Here is a 15,000-nt window from a genome sequence, read left to right as displayed (position 1 = left end):
GATTTTACACATTCCAGCCTGCTTGGTGAATTCCAAACATTGCTGGGCCACAATAACCTACCTGACCTGGCGGACACCTGTGCTTCCAGGAGCACTTTTTCTAGTTCTGATCTGTTTATTCTCATCTGTTTATTCTCATCTGTTTATTCTCATCTGTTAAATTCAGGTCAGTTCTGATCATTGATGATGAAGATTACAGCCACCCTCCTCATCCTCTCCTCTGTACTTCATGTCAAAGCGATCCCAGGAAGTAAGTACATTATATTTATGTTATTAAATTAACCCATTGAGGCCTGAGGATCCGATTCTGCTAAATTGTCTTCTAAATCCCAACAGTTTTCTGAAAAACATATGTTTCTATATCAGTGGTGCTCAAACTTTTTCATGTCAAGGACCCCCAAAATGATATGTATATGGCCACGGAACCCCATCTCAAAATATTCAGTTCCAGGGACCCCCAAAAGCAAATATTTGAGTAAAAAATGTTTGCTTTAAAGGAGAGTTTCAGTCATTTTAGGTGTTTGCTTTGATGTGTCGCTAATCACTCACCAACATACCAGGGGCAGTTGACTTTTTCAATAGAAGCCCCTGTTGTCCATTGTGGAGACCCCTTCCACTGGCATAATGGAGTAATGCCTATTTTAGCAGCTCCAAAGTTCGTTTTTTTCCCACTAATTCTCATTATGCAGTGTGAGTGTCCTGACACTCAAACATGCACTGAATGTCCCTTATGAGCTACCGTTCATGCAGAACGACATGAAGCTAGTCCTCAGTGTTGCCAGATTCTGTGAGAGAAACAAGCAAACAGCACTCAACCACGTTAGCAGACCTGTGGCCTTCAGGGAATTTAGGGCTAATTTCTGGTCTAAGTCTGGTCACCATCCGTAGACCCCTTAACAACTAAACCTCCCCCAGTAGTCCAGTCCCTGACTTAAGACACAACATGGACCTGGAGATATCACAGTTATAAGAAGAGCAGAGGACAGAGGGACCTCTTTAATCTACTGGCCTGCTTCAGAAGAAATGTCAACTTGACCACCAACCGTTCAGTGTCCACTTATATGTCACTTGTACCAGTTAAAATACTCAAAAGACTCTAATGAACCAACCTGTCCTACTCCTCCGTCTAGAGAAATGCACTGATGCTCATCCTATCAAAAACCCACTCTCATCCTATGCCTACAACCCCTGTAGCCCTATATACATTTAGACCATTAGAAAATAGCAGATCTACAAGCTCTCAATGTGTCGCGATGCGAAGCATTGTGAGCTTGTAGATCTGCTATTTTCAAAAGATTGTTATACAATTGAAAACGTGTGAAATGGGACATTCTGCATAATGAGTACTTTCTACTTTTGGTACTTTAAGTACATTTTGACACCAATACTTTTTGTACTTTTACTCAAGTAAAACATTAGAGTACTTTTTCCACCACTGTATATTATATTACATTATATTATATAATGTTATGTTCACATCCTGAAATAAATCATTATGAATCTGTTTCATAATATTATAAAAACATTTAAATCTGTTGAATAAAATGTTTGACAGGAAGATACTTCTAATATTCACCTTTAGAACCAAACATGACTGTTTAACATGATGATGATGATGATGATGATGATGATGATGATGATGAAGATGTTTGTTGTTGACTTTATTTTAAATTTGTTTTATTTCCAGTGTTCCATGAGCAGATTAATGTCCTTGGCTGTTCAGACGCAGTTAAAGACTCATATAAAGAGTACATGCAGGCACTGGATGGTGAAGTGATGTTCTACGCAGACTACAACAAAGGGAAGTGGGTGGAGCCTCAGCCTTCGTTTGTAGATCCTATGACCATGGCAGAAGGTTATGCATTAGCTGTGGATCGGCAGCACTACTGCAAAGGCAACCTGGACACCATTCTCACTGCCTTGAAGAAACCACCAGTGAAAGGTACATGAATACTATGAACACAATAGTTATTAACTAAAACGGTTGAATATATTTAACATTAATGAAAATGTTTAACCCATTCAATCGGGGAACACATATCTGTCATTTTAGATTTCTTTGGGTGTTCAAAAACAGCAGATCTACAAGCTCATAGCGCAGCACCGAGTGCACCGAATGAGTTTGTAGATCTGCTATCTTTGAAAAAAAAAAACATGAAAAAAGTTTGAGAACCACTGATATTATAGTAGTTACTAGTTACTTTGTAGCTTTTGATTATTATCACAAAACATACATTGACCACTTCAGGCCTATATACATTTTGGCCATTTTTTAATTCGCCGATCTACAAGCTCACAATGCGTCGTGATGCGACGCCCCACTTTTGTACTTTTACTCTAGTACATTTTGAATTCTGGACTTTTACTTGTAACAGAGTATTTCTATGTTGCAGAATTGATACTTTTTTTGCTAGTAGCCCCACCTTCCTCCTATTACTCTGTGGCTGTGACTCACACACACACACACACACACACACACACACACACACACACACACACACACACACACACACACACACACACACACACACACACACACACACACACACACACACACACACACACACACACACCTATTTTAGACTTTATGTAGTGACATATTTGGCCGATGTGGAGCAGTTAGCCTAGTGTTGATTTTATACAGATGATAATAAAACTGATTAATGACATTTTAATTGTCTTTTTCCAGATGGATATGTGTACTATGAGGCTGCCCGCTGTGTGTTTAACTCCAGTGAGCTGAAGGACATACAGTACATACAGTCAGTGAATTTCGATGGTGATGAGATCCTCAGGTGGGACAGTAGAGTAGATCAGTGGGTTGGATACACTGAGTTTGGTGTGAAGAACGCAGAGCGCTGGAATAAAGATCCTACAATACTGGCTGTGAGGAGAGCAGAACGAGAGAGATTCTGCAAATCCAACATTGAGATCTTCTACTCCTCTGTTCTGAACAAGAGAGGTGAGCTGATCTCAGAGCAGCACTCAACACTCATCACCTCATAAACTATAACATGACATCATAATAAATCATTCTATTCAGAGATGATTAATGGTGTTAATATTGATCTGATAATGATTATAAAACATTCCTTATTCAATCCGGGAACGCATCTGTGTCATTTTAGATTTCTTTGACTATTCAAAAATAGCAGATCTACAAGCTCATAGCGCGGCACCGAGTGCCGCACTATGAGCTTGTAGATCTGCTATTTTTGAAAAATCGTGAAAATGTGTGCAAATCTTTGAATACATTTTAAAGTGAACATTTGTAACTTGCAGATCTGGAAATAGCAGATCTACAAGCTCACAACATGTGGTGTCATCATCGTACACAGAGTATAAATGAAACATATAGATCTATTTCTGAGTGTTTTCACCTACATATAATGACCTTCCTAAAATAGAGACACCAGGATTAATGTTTTTAAATCAACTTTAAAAAGAACCATGCAGGCTAAAACACACCTCTATACACTTCATTTACCCTGATTTCATATTTAATTATTGTCTTTACTAGTTTGTTTTGTATGTTTTTAATCACTTTAGTAATATTTTACAGGATTATGTGTGTTGTTTTGTTTGTTTCTACTCTAGTTAATTTAAGCTATGTTTGAATGATATTGATTGGTTTAGCTTTGTTTATGTAAATCACTGTGTAACTGTGAATTATTTAATATGTTTAAATTACATTATATAAATGCATTCTACATTATAGAAAACTGTAGACTATTGTAGAATCTGCAGTATTCTATGAAACGTTGTTCTCTGGTGCCATCTGGATCTCATTTGAATGGTATACAATTATTAATGATAATGACATGTTCCTATGACTGGTATAATAATAATAATAATCATCTTTTTTTAGGAGTGGAGCCCAAAGTGAGACTGAAGTCAGAGACTCCCCCTCGTCGTGGTGAACACACTCACATGCTGAGGTGCAGCAGCTACGACTTCTATCCTAAAGTGATCCTGGTGACATGGTGGAGAGGTCAAGAACCTTTGACCTCTGGTCTCTCCTATGCCGATGTGTCTGATGGAGACTGGTACTACCAGTACCACTCCTACCTGGAGTACACACCCAGGTACACACCTAACAGACACCTATACATAGAAATACACACCTCTACTGGTACTACCAGTACCACTCCTACCTGGAGTACACACCCAGGTACACACCTAACAGACACCTATACATAGAAATACACACCTATAATAGACAACTATACATATGTAGTTTCAAAATAAAACAAGTTGTACTCACTTGCTTAAAATGGCCCATTAATTGGTAGGCTAATATTAAGTCACACAAACAAACACACACACACACACACACACACACACACACACACACACACACACACACACACACACACACACACACACGCAGTGTTTATCACCAGTCCACTCCAGACACAACCACGCATCAAGCTCGTCGTCGTGCAAGCATGACGAACGCACACAGAGACCCACACACGAGCGTGTTATACATGAATACACACACAGGAATACGCTATAACGTGTGTATCTCGTTACTAAGTTTCTTCTGCCTCTTGCTTTCCTATATTTCCTGCATTGGGGAGGGAATAGTGGAATACATAATAAACACTAGAGCGGAGGAGAGCCCAGCGGGGCATTCACGCTCCTACACAAACATAGTCAAACAAGTTCTTTTTTTCTCCATAGAATAAAATATTAACAAAGATCAACAGATCAATGTGTTGAATCACGGTGCGTTTCAGCGTGTAGATCGTCTACTTTCACAATCTGTCCTAATGTTAGTGTTAATTAACAGCTGCTCACTCACTGCCAGACCGGGCGGGGAGGAGGGGCCGCTTCAGCTCTGAGCAGATCCACATGGACACACATTCTACTTCATGATTATTTTAAATATCAGTATAAACTTATCTTATTCTAATGCTATTGTGTGTGTGTGTGTGTGTGTGTGTGTGTGTGTGTGTGTGTGTGTGTGTGTGTGTGTGTGTGTGTGTGTGTGTGTGTGTGTGTGTGTGTGTGTGTGTGTGTGTGTGAGTGATACAGATCAGGAGAGAAGATCACATGCATGGTGGAACATCCCAGCCTGACCGCGCCTATCAAGATGGACTGGGGTCAGTTACTGTAATCTACTGTAATCTACTGTAATCTACTGTAATCTACTGTAATGTGTTACACTACACTCTGTTTTAAGGGTTAAAGGATTATTCTCTATTTATACCTGAAGGTATATTTGTTTTGCTGAAAGTTAAAACATTGATCAGCTTAGTTTACTAATGGCTGCAGATAATCATCGATTATAAAGGTCTGAATATAATATAATATAATATCATATCATATAATTAATATAATATTTGTATTGTCAGATTTCTCCATGTCAGAGTCAGTGAAGAACAAGGTGGCCATGGGAGCATCAGGTCTGGTTCTGGGTCTGGTCTTGTTCCTGTCTGGATTCATCTACTTCCAGTGGAAGAAACGAGGTGATTAGCATGTTTAATTAAAGGTAGGGTAAGTGATTTGCATTGGTTAAAATAAGTGTTAAATAGCTCTATATTGTGATAGTACTCATTGCTATAGAGTGTTTGTTCAGTATTAGGAGTCTCCTTGTCTCTCTAGCTCTTTATAAAACAGAAAATGCATTTTCGTTTCAGTTTCAGTTTCATTTCCAATTTTATCCAACCAGGACAGAGAACTCAATCAGGATACAGATTAAACAAGTGAAATTGGAAGTGATGACACTAAGAAATGAGCAGACAAAATTGGAACTGGAACACTATACAAATTAAGCTTAAAAATGGGTACTTTCTCCTGATTGGCTGAGATTTTGACACCTACCAAAAAATGTATTTTCTGTTTATTAAAGAGCTGGAGAGACATGGAGACTCCTGTTACTGAACAAACACTCTATAGCAATGATTACTATCAGAATATAGTATTTTAACCTTTTAACAAAATACTTTTTGTTTTAACCCAAAAATATCACTTACCCTACCTTTAACATGTTTAATTAACATGTTTAATTAAGTATTATACTACCAGTGGAAGAAATGAGGTGATTAACATGTTCAATTAACATGTTTCATTAATTATTATACTACCAGTGGAAGAAATGAGGTCAGATCAACAGAGGATCACATGACATGTGGAACCCTCACAGAAATGCAAACAAACATGTAAAGCCACAACCTAAACTGGTTTATATTGGTTTAGAACCTTAACCGGTTTAGACCAGTTTAGACGAACTAGTTAGAGGTCAAAGTGTGTTCTATGTTGTCACATTTAGCTTTAATACATCAGTGTTACATTTAGTCCTAAATAAGAGTCAAATGTTCACATTAGTTCTGATGCAACATGTGACCCTGATGACTGAACCCTAATGTTGTTGTGTTGTTGTGTTATGGTACATAGGATAGGATTTATTCTGTTTTAACTGTCTCTCCTCTTCTTCTATCAGGCCGTATTCTGGTGCCGACAACCAATGACGATCTTTAGACTCCTCCCACACACCCAGGTTCACTCCCTCTTTCTTTTTACTAAACTTTGTTTTTTTGTTTTATGTATAAAAGTATAAAACTCTAAAACATACACAAAACAACATGCTTGTGTAAGAAGTGAAACAACTAGCCTGGTAAACCATCCCGGTCGCGTGAATTCACATTATCATGTGTCTTCTGCTTCCTTTATTATAATAATGAATCTAATAATCAAATGTAATAATCAAATGATTTGTTGTATCAGACAACACTGATGACAATGTATTGACAAAGTATTCACATGTTGTCACATGTTGTTTGAATGGACTGAGTTGTTTCTACTTTGATGGTTACTGTAGTTGCAGGGAGGCTGCTGGGAGGTTAGGTTTTTAACTAGTTTACTAATAACTTGTTCAAGATCTATTAACTATGTATAGCATCGTTTTAAATCATTAACCACTAACAAACATTTAACCAGTTATGAATAACACAACTAATAATTTGAGAATGATGAATTTACTATTATAAAGGAAGGTTATTCTAAATGTTAACATGTTCACACAGTTAATACATTCTGATTCTTATTGATTTATTGTCTTTTCACAGAACACCTGGGTGTGTTTTTCAGAGAAGCAGAGAGTCATCGCTGCTGGTAGAGAGGAGTAAATACATGTGTGTTCATTCAGCTTTTAATTTAAATAATCATAACAGCAGCACAATGATGACATCAACAATCTTTTTAAATAATCACAACAGCAGCACAATGATGACATCATCAAACTTTTTCACAATGTGTAAAATGTGTCCTTTAAACAATTAAAAATGATAATTGGCTAGCCAAAGCTAATGATAATTAGTGTGCAGACTCTGTCTTTTCCTGGTGTTTCGCCCAGGTCGACGTGGTTTTGAGGTGAGGTTAGGGTTAAGTTTAGGTTTAGGCATAGTTTTTGGGAGGTTAAAGGTCAGGGTTTAGGGTTAAAGTTAAGTTTATAGACGTAGTTTTAGTGAGGTTAAAGGTCAGGGTTGGGGTTGGGGCGCCACCTGGGCGAAACACCAAAGGAAGAGGGAGTCCCAATTAGTGTGGGCGGTTCATCAAATTACTTATAGTTTCTGTCGTCAGAAAAAACAAACATAATATTTCAGTTCTAAACTATATTGAAACATTAAATAAATGATCACACACACTATCAGAGTTCTTCATAACATTAATATTAATATCCATCTGAATGGATGTCAGTCAGACATGTTTGTGAAAAAGGTTTTATTATTTTATAATTGACCATAAGTCATTTATTATGTAATCATTTATAATGTGTGATAATTAATGTGTTACGATCATTATGACATCAGTCCCTGTGATGGGTGGACCTAAACCCTGTAGGGTGGTCTGAGGTGATGGGTGGACCTAGACCAGGGGTGTCAAACTCATTTTGGGGTCCGGGCCACATTGGTCAAATGGTGACTTGATGTGGGCCGCAACCAGTTGCGGACGCGCATGTGCGCTCACACGCATTCAGTTATACAGCATTGTTTTTCAGTCTGTTGTCTCAGTCACTGCTACTAACTACAGTATATCACCTTTAAAAACATATTATGAAGAAGAATAGCTACTTTAATTATTGACATTAAAAACAAAATGCAATTTGTAAGGAGCATTCAATCCAGAAACGCATAATGTGTCTAGGTCCTAGACCCCTCGGGTGATGGGTGATGGTGATGACCGTCTAATTTGGTCCACCCAAATTAGACAATGGTGGGCTGCCTTAGTCTAGGAAATTAATGGGAAACACCGATGACATGCAATCATTTATATTAAGTAATGATTTATATGTAATCATCACTTATTTGTTTTAGTTCTTGCTCATTTGATTTTTTTATGTGTCTCATCTGTTTAAGAAAGTAGGTAGCTGATATATTGCACTTTTACCTTAGCTCTAGGTATACTCTTAGTTGCTTGTTTTAGAAGAGAATGCACTTAAGACTTCTGCCTACCTATGTTGAATGCACTTATTGTCAGTCGCTTTGGTTAAAAGTGTCTGCTAAATGACTGTAATGTAATGTAATCATTATGTCATCATTTACAATATGTAATCATGAGCAGGGGAGCAGATCTTAATTTAAGGGGGAACCACAAAAAATGACTTTCTGGAGGGAACATCAATAATATCACCAACATAGAGTTAACGCTTGGATTTTAAACAAACTAATAATGTTCACAATGATTACAGTTTGTCTGACATTTAGCATTAAATAAACACCAAATCCATGTTCAATATATGAAACAAACTAATGTCAACAATAACAAAGGTCGTTCAAACTTTACTAAAGTAAAGAACAAAATAAGTGTCTAATTCAGACAGTTTAGATATTCCTTGGTCAGTATTATTTATCTTTACGTTTTTCAGCTCCACTGTTGTGTTTCTATCGTTCATATTGGCTGAACTTCACTCATTAAACTAGTTAACAGCTCTGTGGACAAGTGATGATGATGAAGATGATGAAGCTTGTGGATGTATTTATTTGGTAGTTGTTGATGATCAGGACACACGGTGGCAAAAACAAAACCTTGAAATATGTATTTTAAATGATATCATTTATTTCTAAATACTTTATTGTGTCAGACATGTCCCCTCTTTCTCCCTGGGATCTGCACCCCTGACCATGAATGGTTTGAAGTTTAGCCGTTAGATTGTGGGTTTCATTTGCTTGGTTTGAATATCAATAAAAGAAGGAGAAACATTTTGTCACATTGAGTCACTTTGACTTCCACAAGGTCACACCAAACACAGTATTTACAATTTCCAATACTTTCTACTTCTACTCCACTACATCTCAGAGGCAAATATTATACTTTTACTCCACTACAATTATTTGAAAACTTTAGTTACTAGTTACATTTTAGATATACATTATGACATTATGAAACATACATTAACCACTTTAGCCCTATTTTATACCTAGGCTATTTGAAAATAGCCGATCTACAAGCTCACAACGCGTCGCATCGCGACGTGTTGGGAGCTTGTAGATCTGCTATTTTCAAACATTTTAGTAATTTTACTTTCGGTAATTTAAGTACATTTTGATGCCACTACTTTTCTCAAGTAAAACATTTGAGTACTTTTTCCACCACTGGTCTTAATCTACGACTAACTGTATAGATGGTTTACAGACAAACTACCATAGGCTAGTCTACTTCAGAACCACCAGAGACGCAGGGCATCACCGGCTGGCTCCTGTCCAATGAGCAGCTCTCTACCTGGAGCGCACACTGTCCCAACACTACTCACTATTAAATGATGATTATTGAATTATAGAAACAAGAGGAGGCTCACACACTGACACTAAATATTGTATTGTCTCTGGACTTCTTTGCTGGCATCTCACACCTGGCTGTAACTTTTGGTAAAGCCTTTTCTGTCAAGAGCACAAACCTTCCTACCTTATTGATGTTTTATTATAGAATGCTGATAGAATGAACACATCAGCTGTCGGGGTGCTGGGTTTAAAGAGGATCATGAAATAAACCACCTGGCTCTCATTGAATTCAAGTCATTTGTCAGGGTTTCCTTTGCCTCCCAGTGCGTAACGTAACGTTATCTCTCTCCTTAGAATAATGTGCTTTTGGCAGACAGTGGAATCTGCAGTCCTACAGTGTTTGCCAGTGGGATTATCACCCACTGAGCACTTTTCATGCTATTAGACATCTAAGGGCTAGGCTAAAACCGGGTTATAATTACCGTCTAGATTATAGCCGTTGAAATGACGTCTATAATATAGACGTCTATATACAGACGCTTAAAAAACAGCTAATCAACGTCTAGACGTCTAAAAAACGTTCACTGTTAGACCAATTATAACCCTGTTTTAGACAGAGGTCTAATAGCCGACTATGGCTCACTGGGTACCATATTCTGTGACAGTATAAACTTTCTTTGTGAAGGATGATACCATCACATCGTCCTGAATGGAATATCTCTAATCTCCTGCTGAAGTCCTGTGGCCAAAAACCCACAACGTGAAGAAGAGCTCCTGTGCTTATATCGGTTATATCCTTAAACAATGTTGCATCATAGCCTATATCCTCAGAAGGACGTAATAATAGCCTACTGTAGGACAGGCTGCCCACGTTGAGAGACCTCGCTCATTCCTCTCTCTCAATGAAAATATTCCAGCTAAATCCTTTCTGCTTGTATGCGCTCGTATGTCTTAACCATAGACTGTATAAAAAAAATGGACTAAGGCCACACCTCTGGTTTCTACGGACCGAAAATGAAACCGATTGTTCAGGAATTTGAAATCCGCCATCTTTAATATATGCCAAAAAGACACCGGGAATAGGAACCGGAAATCAATCCCTAAAAGAATGCTATTGGTTGGATAGCTTGTCAATCAAGAGCGGGGGGGGGGGGGGGCGGGGAATGAATGCTACTGGTTGTGTGGCTTGTCAATCAAATCATCCCGCCCCTCCTAGAGCGCACCCTAGTTTATCGTCAATTTTAAAATAAAGTGGACCATAATTTACCAAAAAACATCATGAAGATTGAAATGAGACTTTAAACTAGTGACTGGAAGCATATAGTATTTATGACAATGTTTATTAAGGTAAGAAAATCATGTCTAAAGTTCGTCCAAAAACCCACCCAGTTGAATGGAGAAAAAATCTTTCTGACACCAGCAGGGGTAAAACAGCTAAACTACAGGCCATTCATATGAACTGTCACTTCCTATATAGACTCAATTTCAAAGCAGGAAGCTGGGCCCTTATTGGTCTGACAGCATCTGGTTTGTAATAAAGTGATTAATCTATCACTTTGCTATGTAAACTGTATGATCAGTTTGTTATCACATGTATGAGTTAACATGTGATTCCTGTTTCTCAGTAATAGCTGTATCTGTGGTTGCCACAGTCTCCGGAGTGGCAACCATGTTTCACAGTAAGTGTCTGTCTGTCTGTCTGTCTGTCTGTCTGTCTGTCTGTCTGTCTGTCTGTCTGTCTGTCTGTCTGTCTGTCTGTCTGTCTGTCTGTCTCTCTGTCTGTCTGTCTGTCTGTCTGTCTGTCTGTCTAAACAACATTAAAGCTTGGATGGCTCTTAACTTTCTAAGTGTAAATGAGAGTAAAACAGAGGTCATAGTATTTGGGCCTAGTGGTCCTGGTGTTGTTACCTCTGACCTTGGTTCCCTGCAGCCTTATGTTAAATCCGTTGTCTCAAATCTTGGCGTCAAATTTGACAATGTGTTCAAACGTGATAAACAGATAAAAGATGTGGTAAGGTCCAGCTTTTATCATCTAAGGCTGCTCGCCCAAATCAAGTCTGTGCTTTCTTTTAATGATTTAGAGCGTGCCATTCATGCTTTTATCACCACATGCTTGGACTACTGTAATGCACTTTATGTTGGCTTAAACAAAGCCTCCATAATGCACGTTTACAGCTAGTCCAAAACGCTGCGGCACGTCTCCTAACGGGAACCCGCAAGCGTGACCACATTACACCCATTCTGGCTTCACTTCAGAATTGATTTTAAGATTTTATTGTTTGTTTTTAAATCACTGAATGGCCTGGCACCTCAGTGTTTATCTGAACTCCTAGAGGTGTATAATCTAGCATGTTAGATGAATCTAACATGTTAAAAATGGAGTTTGAAGTTAAAATGGGTTTGTATAGGAAGGGGGCGTGTCTGATAAAATGTATATAAAATATCTAAATATTGAATCGAGCAACTTAAAAACTGCCTGGGGGGTTCACAAAGGCCTGAGTAGACGATAAAATGACCCAAAGTGTTTTTGAAAGTGAAATATCCCTTTAATGTTCATTCCACTTAATTCACCGAGTAGATCGGCAGCTTTTTAGATTCCCCAAAAAATAAACAAACAAATCATAATAAAGTTCACTCTCCCCAAAACAACAGTAGGTCTATGAGCTCAAAGGACAAATGAAATACCAGTAAGGCAGGCAGCGCCGCAGCGGAGGTGATCTGGAACGTTCCCTGCGTGTCAGTGTCAACAAACCATGTGTTTGTTGTTCCAGCAGGAACGGCCAGAATGTGGGGAATCACACGTTGTTCAGGGTCAGATTGTGGAGGTAAATGGTGTAAAAAGTGTCAATAATAACTGAAGAGTGGGTCTTATTATTTCACAAAGCTGTAACATGTTTATTATAATAACTTGTATCTCCATATTTAAAATGTTCAAGTGTTTTCTTTTTCCTAAATTAATGCTCTACTTCAGGGGTCTTCAACAGGGGGTCCGGGACCCCTAGGGGGTCCTCAGAGTTACTCCAGGGGGTCCGCCAAATCTTTGTGATAGGATTTTTTTTTTACATTTTAACCACTTGTGGTTGAACCTTAGCATCTCTATTCTGATGAACATTAGCTGAAAATAGCAGATCTACAAGCTCACAACGCCTCGCGCTGCGAGGCGTTGTGAGCGCGCTGCGAGGCGTTGTGAGCGTTGTGTAGATCTGCTATTTTCGGCAAAGGGGTTTAGCGTAGAGGGAAAAAGAATAAAATCAAGTACCAACTATTGAAGGTTTAAGTGGTTAAATGTCTGAAATGAACTAAAAATATTAATTTACACAACACTGATGATAGTCAATGAAGCTATCTATGAAATCTATTGAAAAGTTTAATCTGCAACACAATTGTATGCAATGTATGGGGGCCCCTGCTTCGTCTCTCTCTCAGCTAAGGGGTCCCTGCTTCGTCTCTCTCTCTACTAGGGGGTCCTTGGGCTGAAAACGTTGAAGACCCCTGCTCTACTTCAACATACAAGAGTGTCACCCCAAAAGTAGTGAAAATTGCAGCTCACAACGACACGTTGTGAGCTTGTAGATCTGCTATCCTTGAATTCATGGAGCCAATAATATGATGACCGGTGGAAAGATGCTAATGTATCCGGTAGGAGAATTCGTGTCTCCTACCGGAGAGACCACCGGTAATCAAATTATTGACTCAGGAATGAGACAAAAACTAATAAATCTCCACGAATTCAAGGCTTCATGGGGTGTAATTGATAGAAAATAAGTACTTTTTTGGGTGAACTACTCCTTTAAGCCATTTAGACCTGAGACCGATTCTAAAAACACCTTCTAAATCCTGACCTAAGTTTTCTGAAAAACTTTAAATATGGGGTTCCCGCCCAAAATGGGTTAAAGGGGGCTCAAGACCGCGCCCCTTTATCCATCTGCTAAAAGTGCTCTCTCTCTCTCTCCAGATATTTACTAAATGGTGAAAGAAATGTAAACGCCTGCTTTAGTGCTTTCCATGTGGTACCTAAAGGCAGCGTTCAAAAGAATTGCCTTTCCAAACTCTCCTGAACTTGAATGCAGTGAAATGCCCTCTGAGTATAAATCCATGCCGTACGTCTCATCTCTGACTTAATAACTGACACTTTCACTTTGATAACCATTCATTCTACTGGATGCATAGAAATGTCAAAAGGATTTCTGGACTGATGTGGACTCACTCACTCACTCGCTCACTCACTCACTCACTCACTCACTCACTCACTCACTCACTCACTCACTCACTCACTCACTCACTCGCTCACTCACTCGCTCGCTGACTCACTCACTCACTCGCTCACTCACTCGCTCACTCACTCACTCACTCACTCACTCACTCACTCACTCGCTCGCTCACTCACTCGCTCACTCGCTCGCTCACTCACTCGCTCGCTCACTCGCTCACTCACTCGCTCACTCACTCACTCACTCGCTCACTCACTCACTCGCTCGCTGACTCACTCACTCACTCGCTCACTCACTCGCTCACTCGCTCACTCACTCACTCACTCACTCGCTCACTCACTCGCTCGCTGACTCACTCACTCGCTCGCTCACTCACTCGCTCGCTGACTCACTCACTCACTCGCTCACTCACTCGCTCACTCGCTCACTCACTCACTCACTCACTCACTCACTCACTCGCTCGCTGACTCACTCACTCGCTCGCTCGCTCACTCGCTCGCTCGCTCGCTCACTCGCTCGCTCGCTCACTCGCTCACTCGCTCACTCGCTCGCTCACTCGCTCACTCGCTCACTCACTCACTCACTCGCTCACTCACTCACTCACTCGCTCGCTGGCTCACTCACTCGCTCGCTCGCTCACTCGCTCGCTCGCTCACTCGCTCGCTCGCTCACTCGCTCGCTCACTCACTCACTCGCTCGCTCGCTCACTCACTCACTCACTCACTCACTCACTCACTCACTCACTCTGTCTGTCTCTCAGGTTGTTCAACATGTCTCTATAGTAACAGGTGATGTTTAATAAAAGAATAATTCTGATTGGTTGCTGAGTGAATCAGGAAGTGAAATTCAAGTTTCGATTTTCAAGTTTCCAGTCAGAAGCCTCAGTGGTTTAACCACACACGCACGTACACACGTACACGCACACACACACACACACACACACACACACACACACACACACACACACACACACACACACACACACACACACACACACACACACACACACACACAATTTTAGCCTCTGCAGGAGGGGGGGCAAGACTTTGTCACAAGGGGGGGTG

The 15,000-nt window shown here is 39.7% G+C and overlaps 1 protein-coding gene across 1 annotated transcript in view; it reads left to right on the top strand.

Annotated features, from left to right (window-relative positions):
• The window catches only part of LOC311044158 (H-2 class II histocompatibility antigen, E-S beta chain-like), a gene marked incomplete at its 3' end in the record, with an annotated part of 8,747 nt that extends 2,271 nt beyond the window's left edge, over positions 1-6,476 (top strand). Inside the window, exons 2-6 of the mRNA XM_084055577.1 lie at positions 167-250; positions 1,688-1,942; positions 2,690-2,962; positions 3,869-4,046; positions 6,449-6,476. Of these exons, the coding sequence (XP_083911703.1) occupies positions 184-250; positions 1,688-1,942; positions 2,690-2,962; positions 3,869-4,046; positions 6,449-6,476 (801 nt within the window). The 5' untranslated portion in view covers positions 167-183. The remainder of the gene's footprint in view (positions 1-166; positions 251-1,687; positions 1,943-2,689; positions 2,963-3,868; positions 4,047-6,448) is intronic.
• Between the last annotated feature and the right edge of the window lie 8,524 nt (positions 6,477-15,000).

This window comes from Gymnoscopelus microlampas (assembly GCF_963454915.1).
Source record: "Gymnoscopelus microlampas genome assembly, chromosome: 4".
In the NCBI taxonomy this organism is placed as follows: domain Eukaryota; kingdom Metazoa; phylum Chordata; class Actinopteri; order Myctophiformes; family Myctophidae; genus Gymnoscopelus; species Gymnoscopelus microlampas.
The sequence above is the reverse complement of the archived record's forward strand: the minus strand, read 5'-3'. Positions and strand labels throughout refer to the sequence as shown.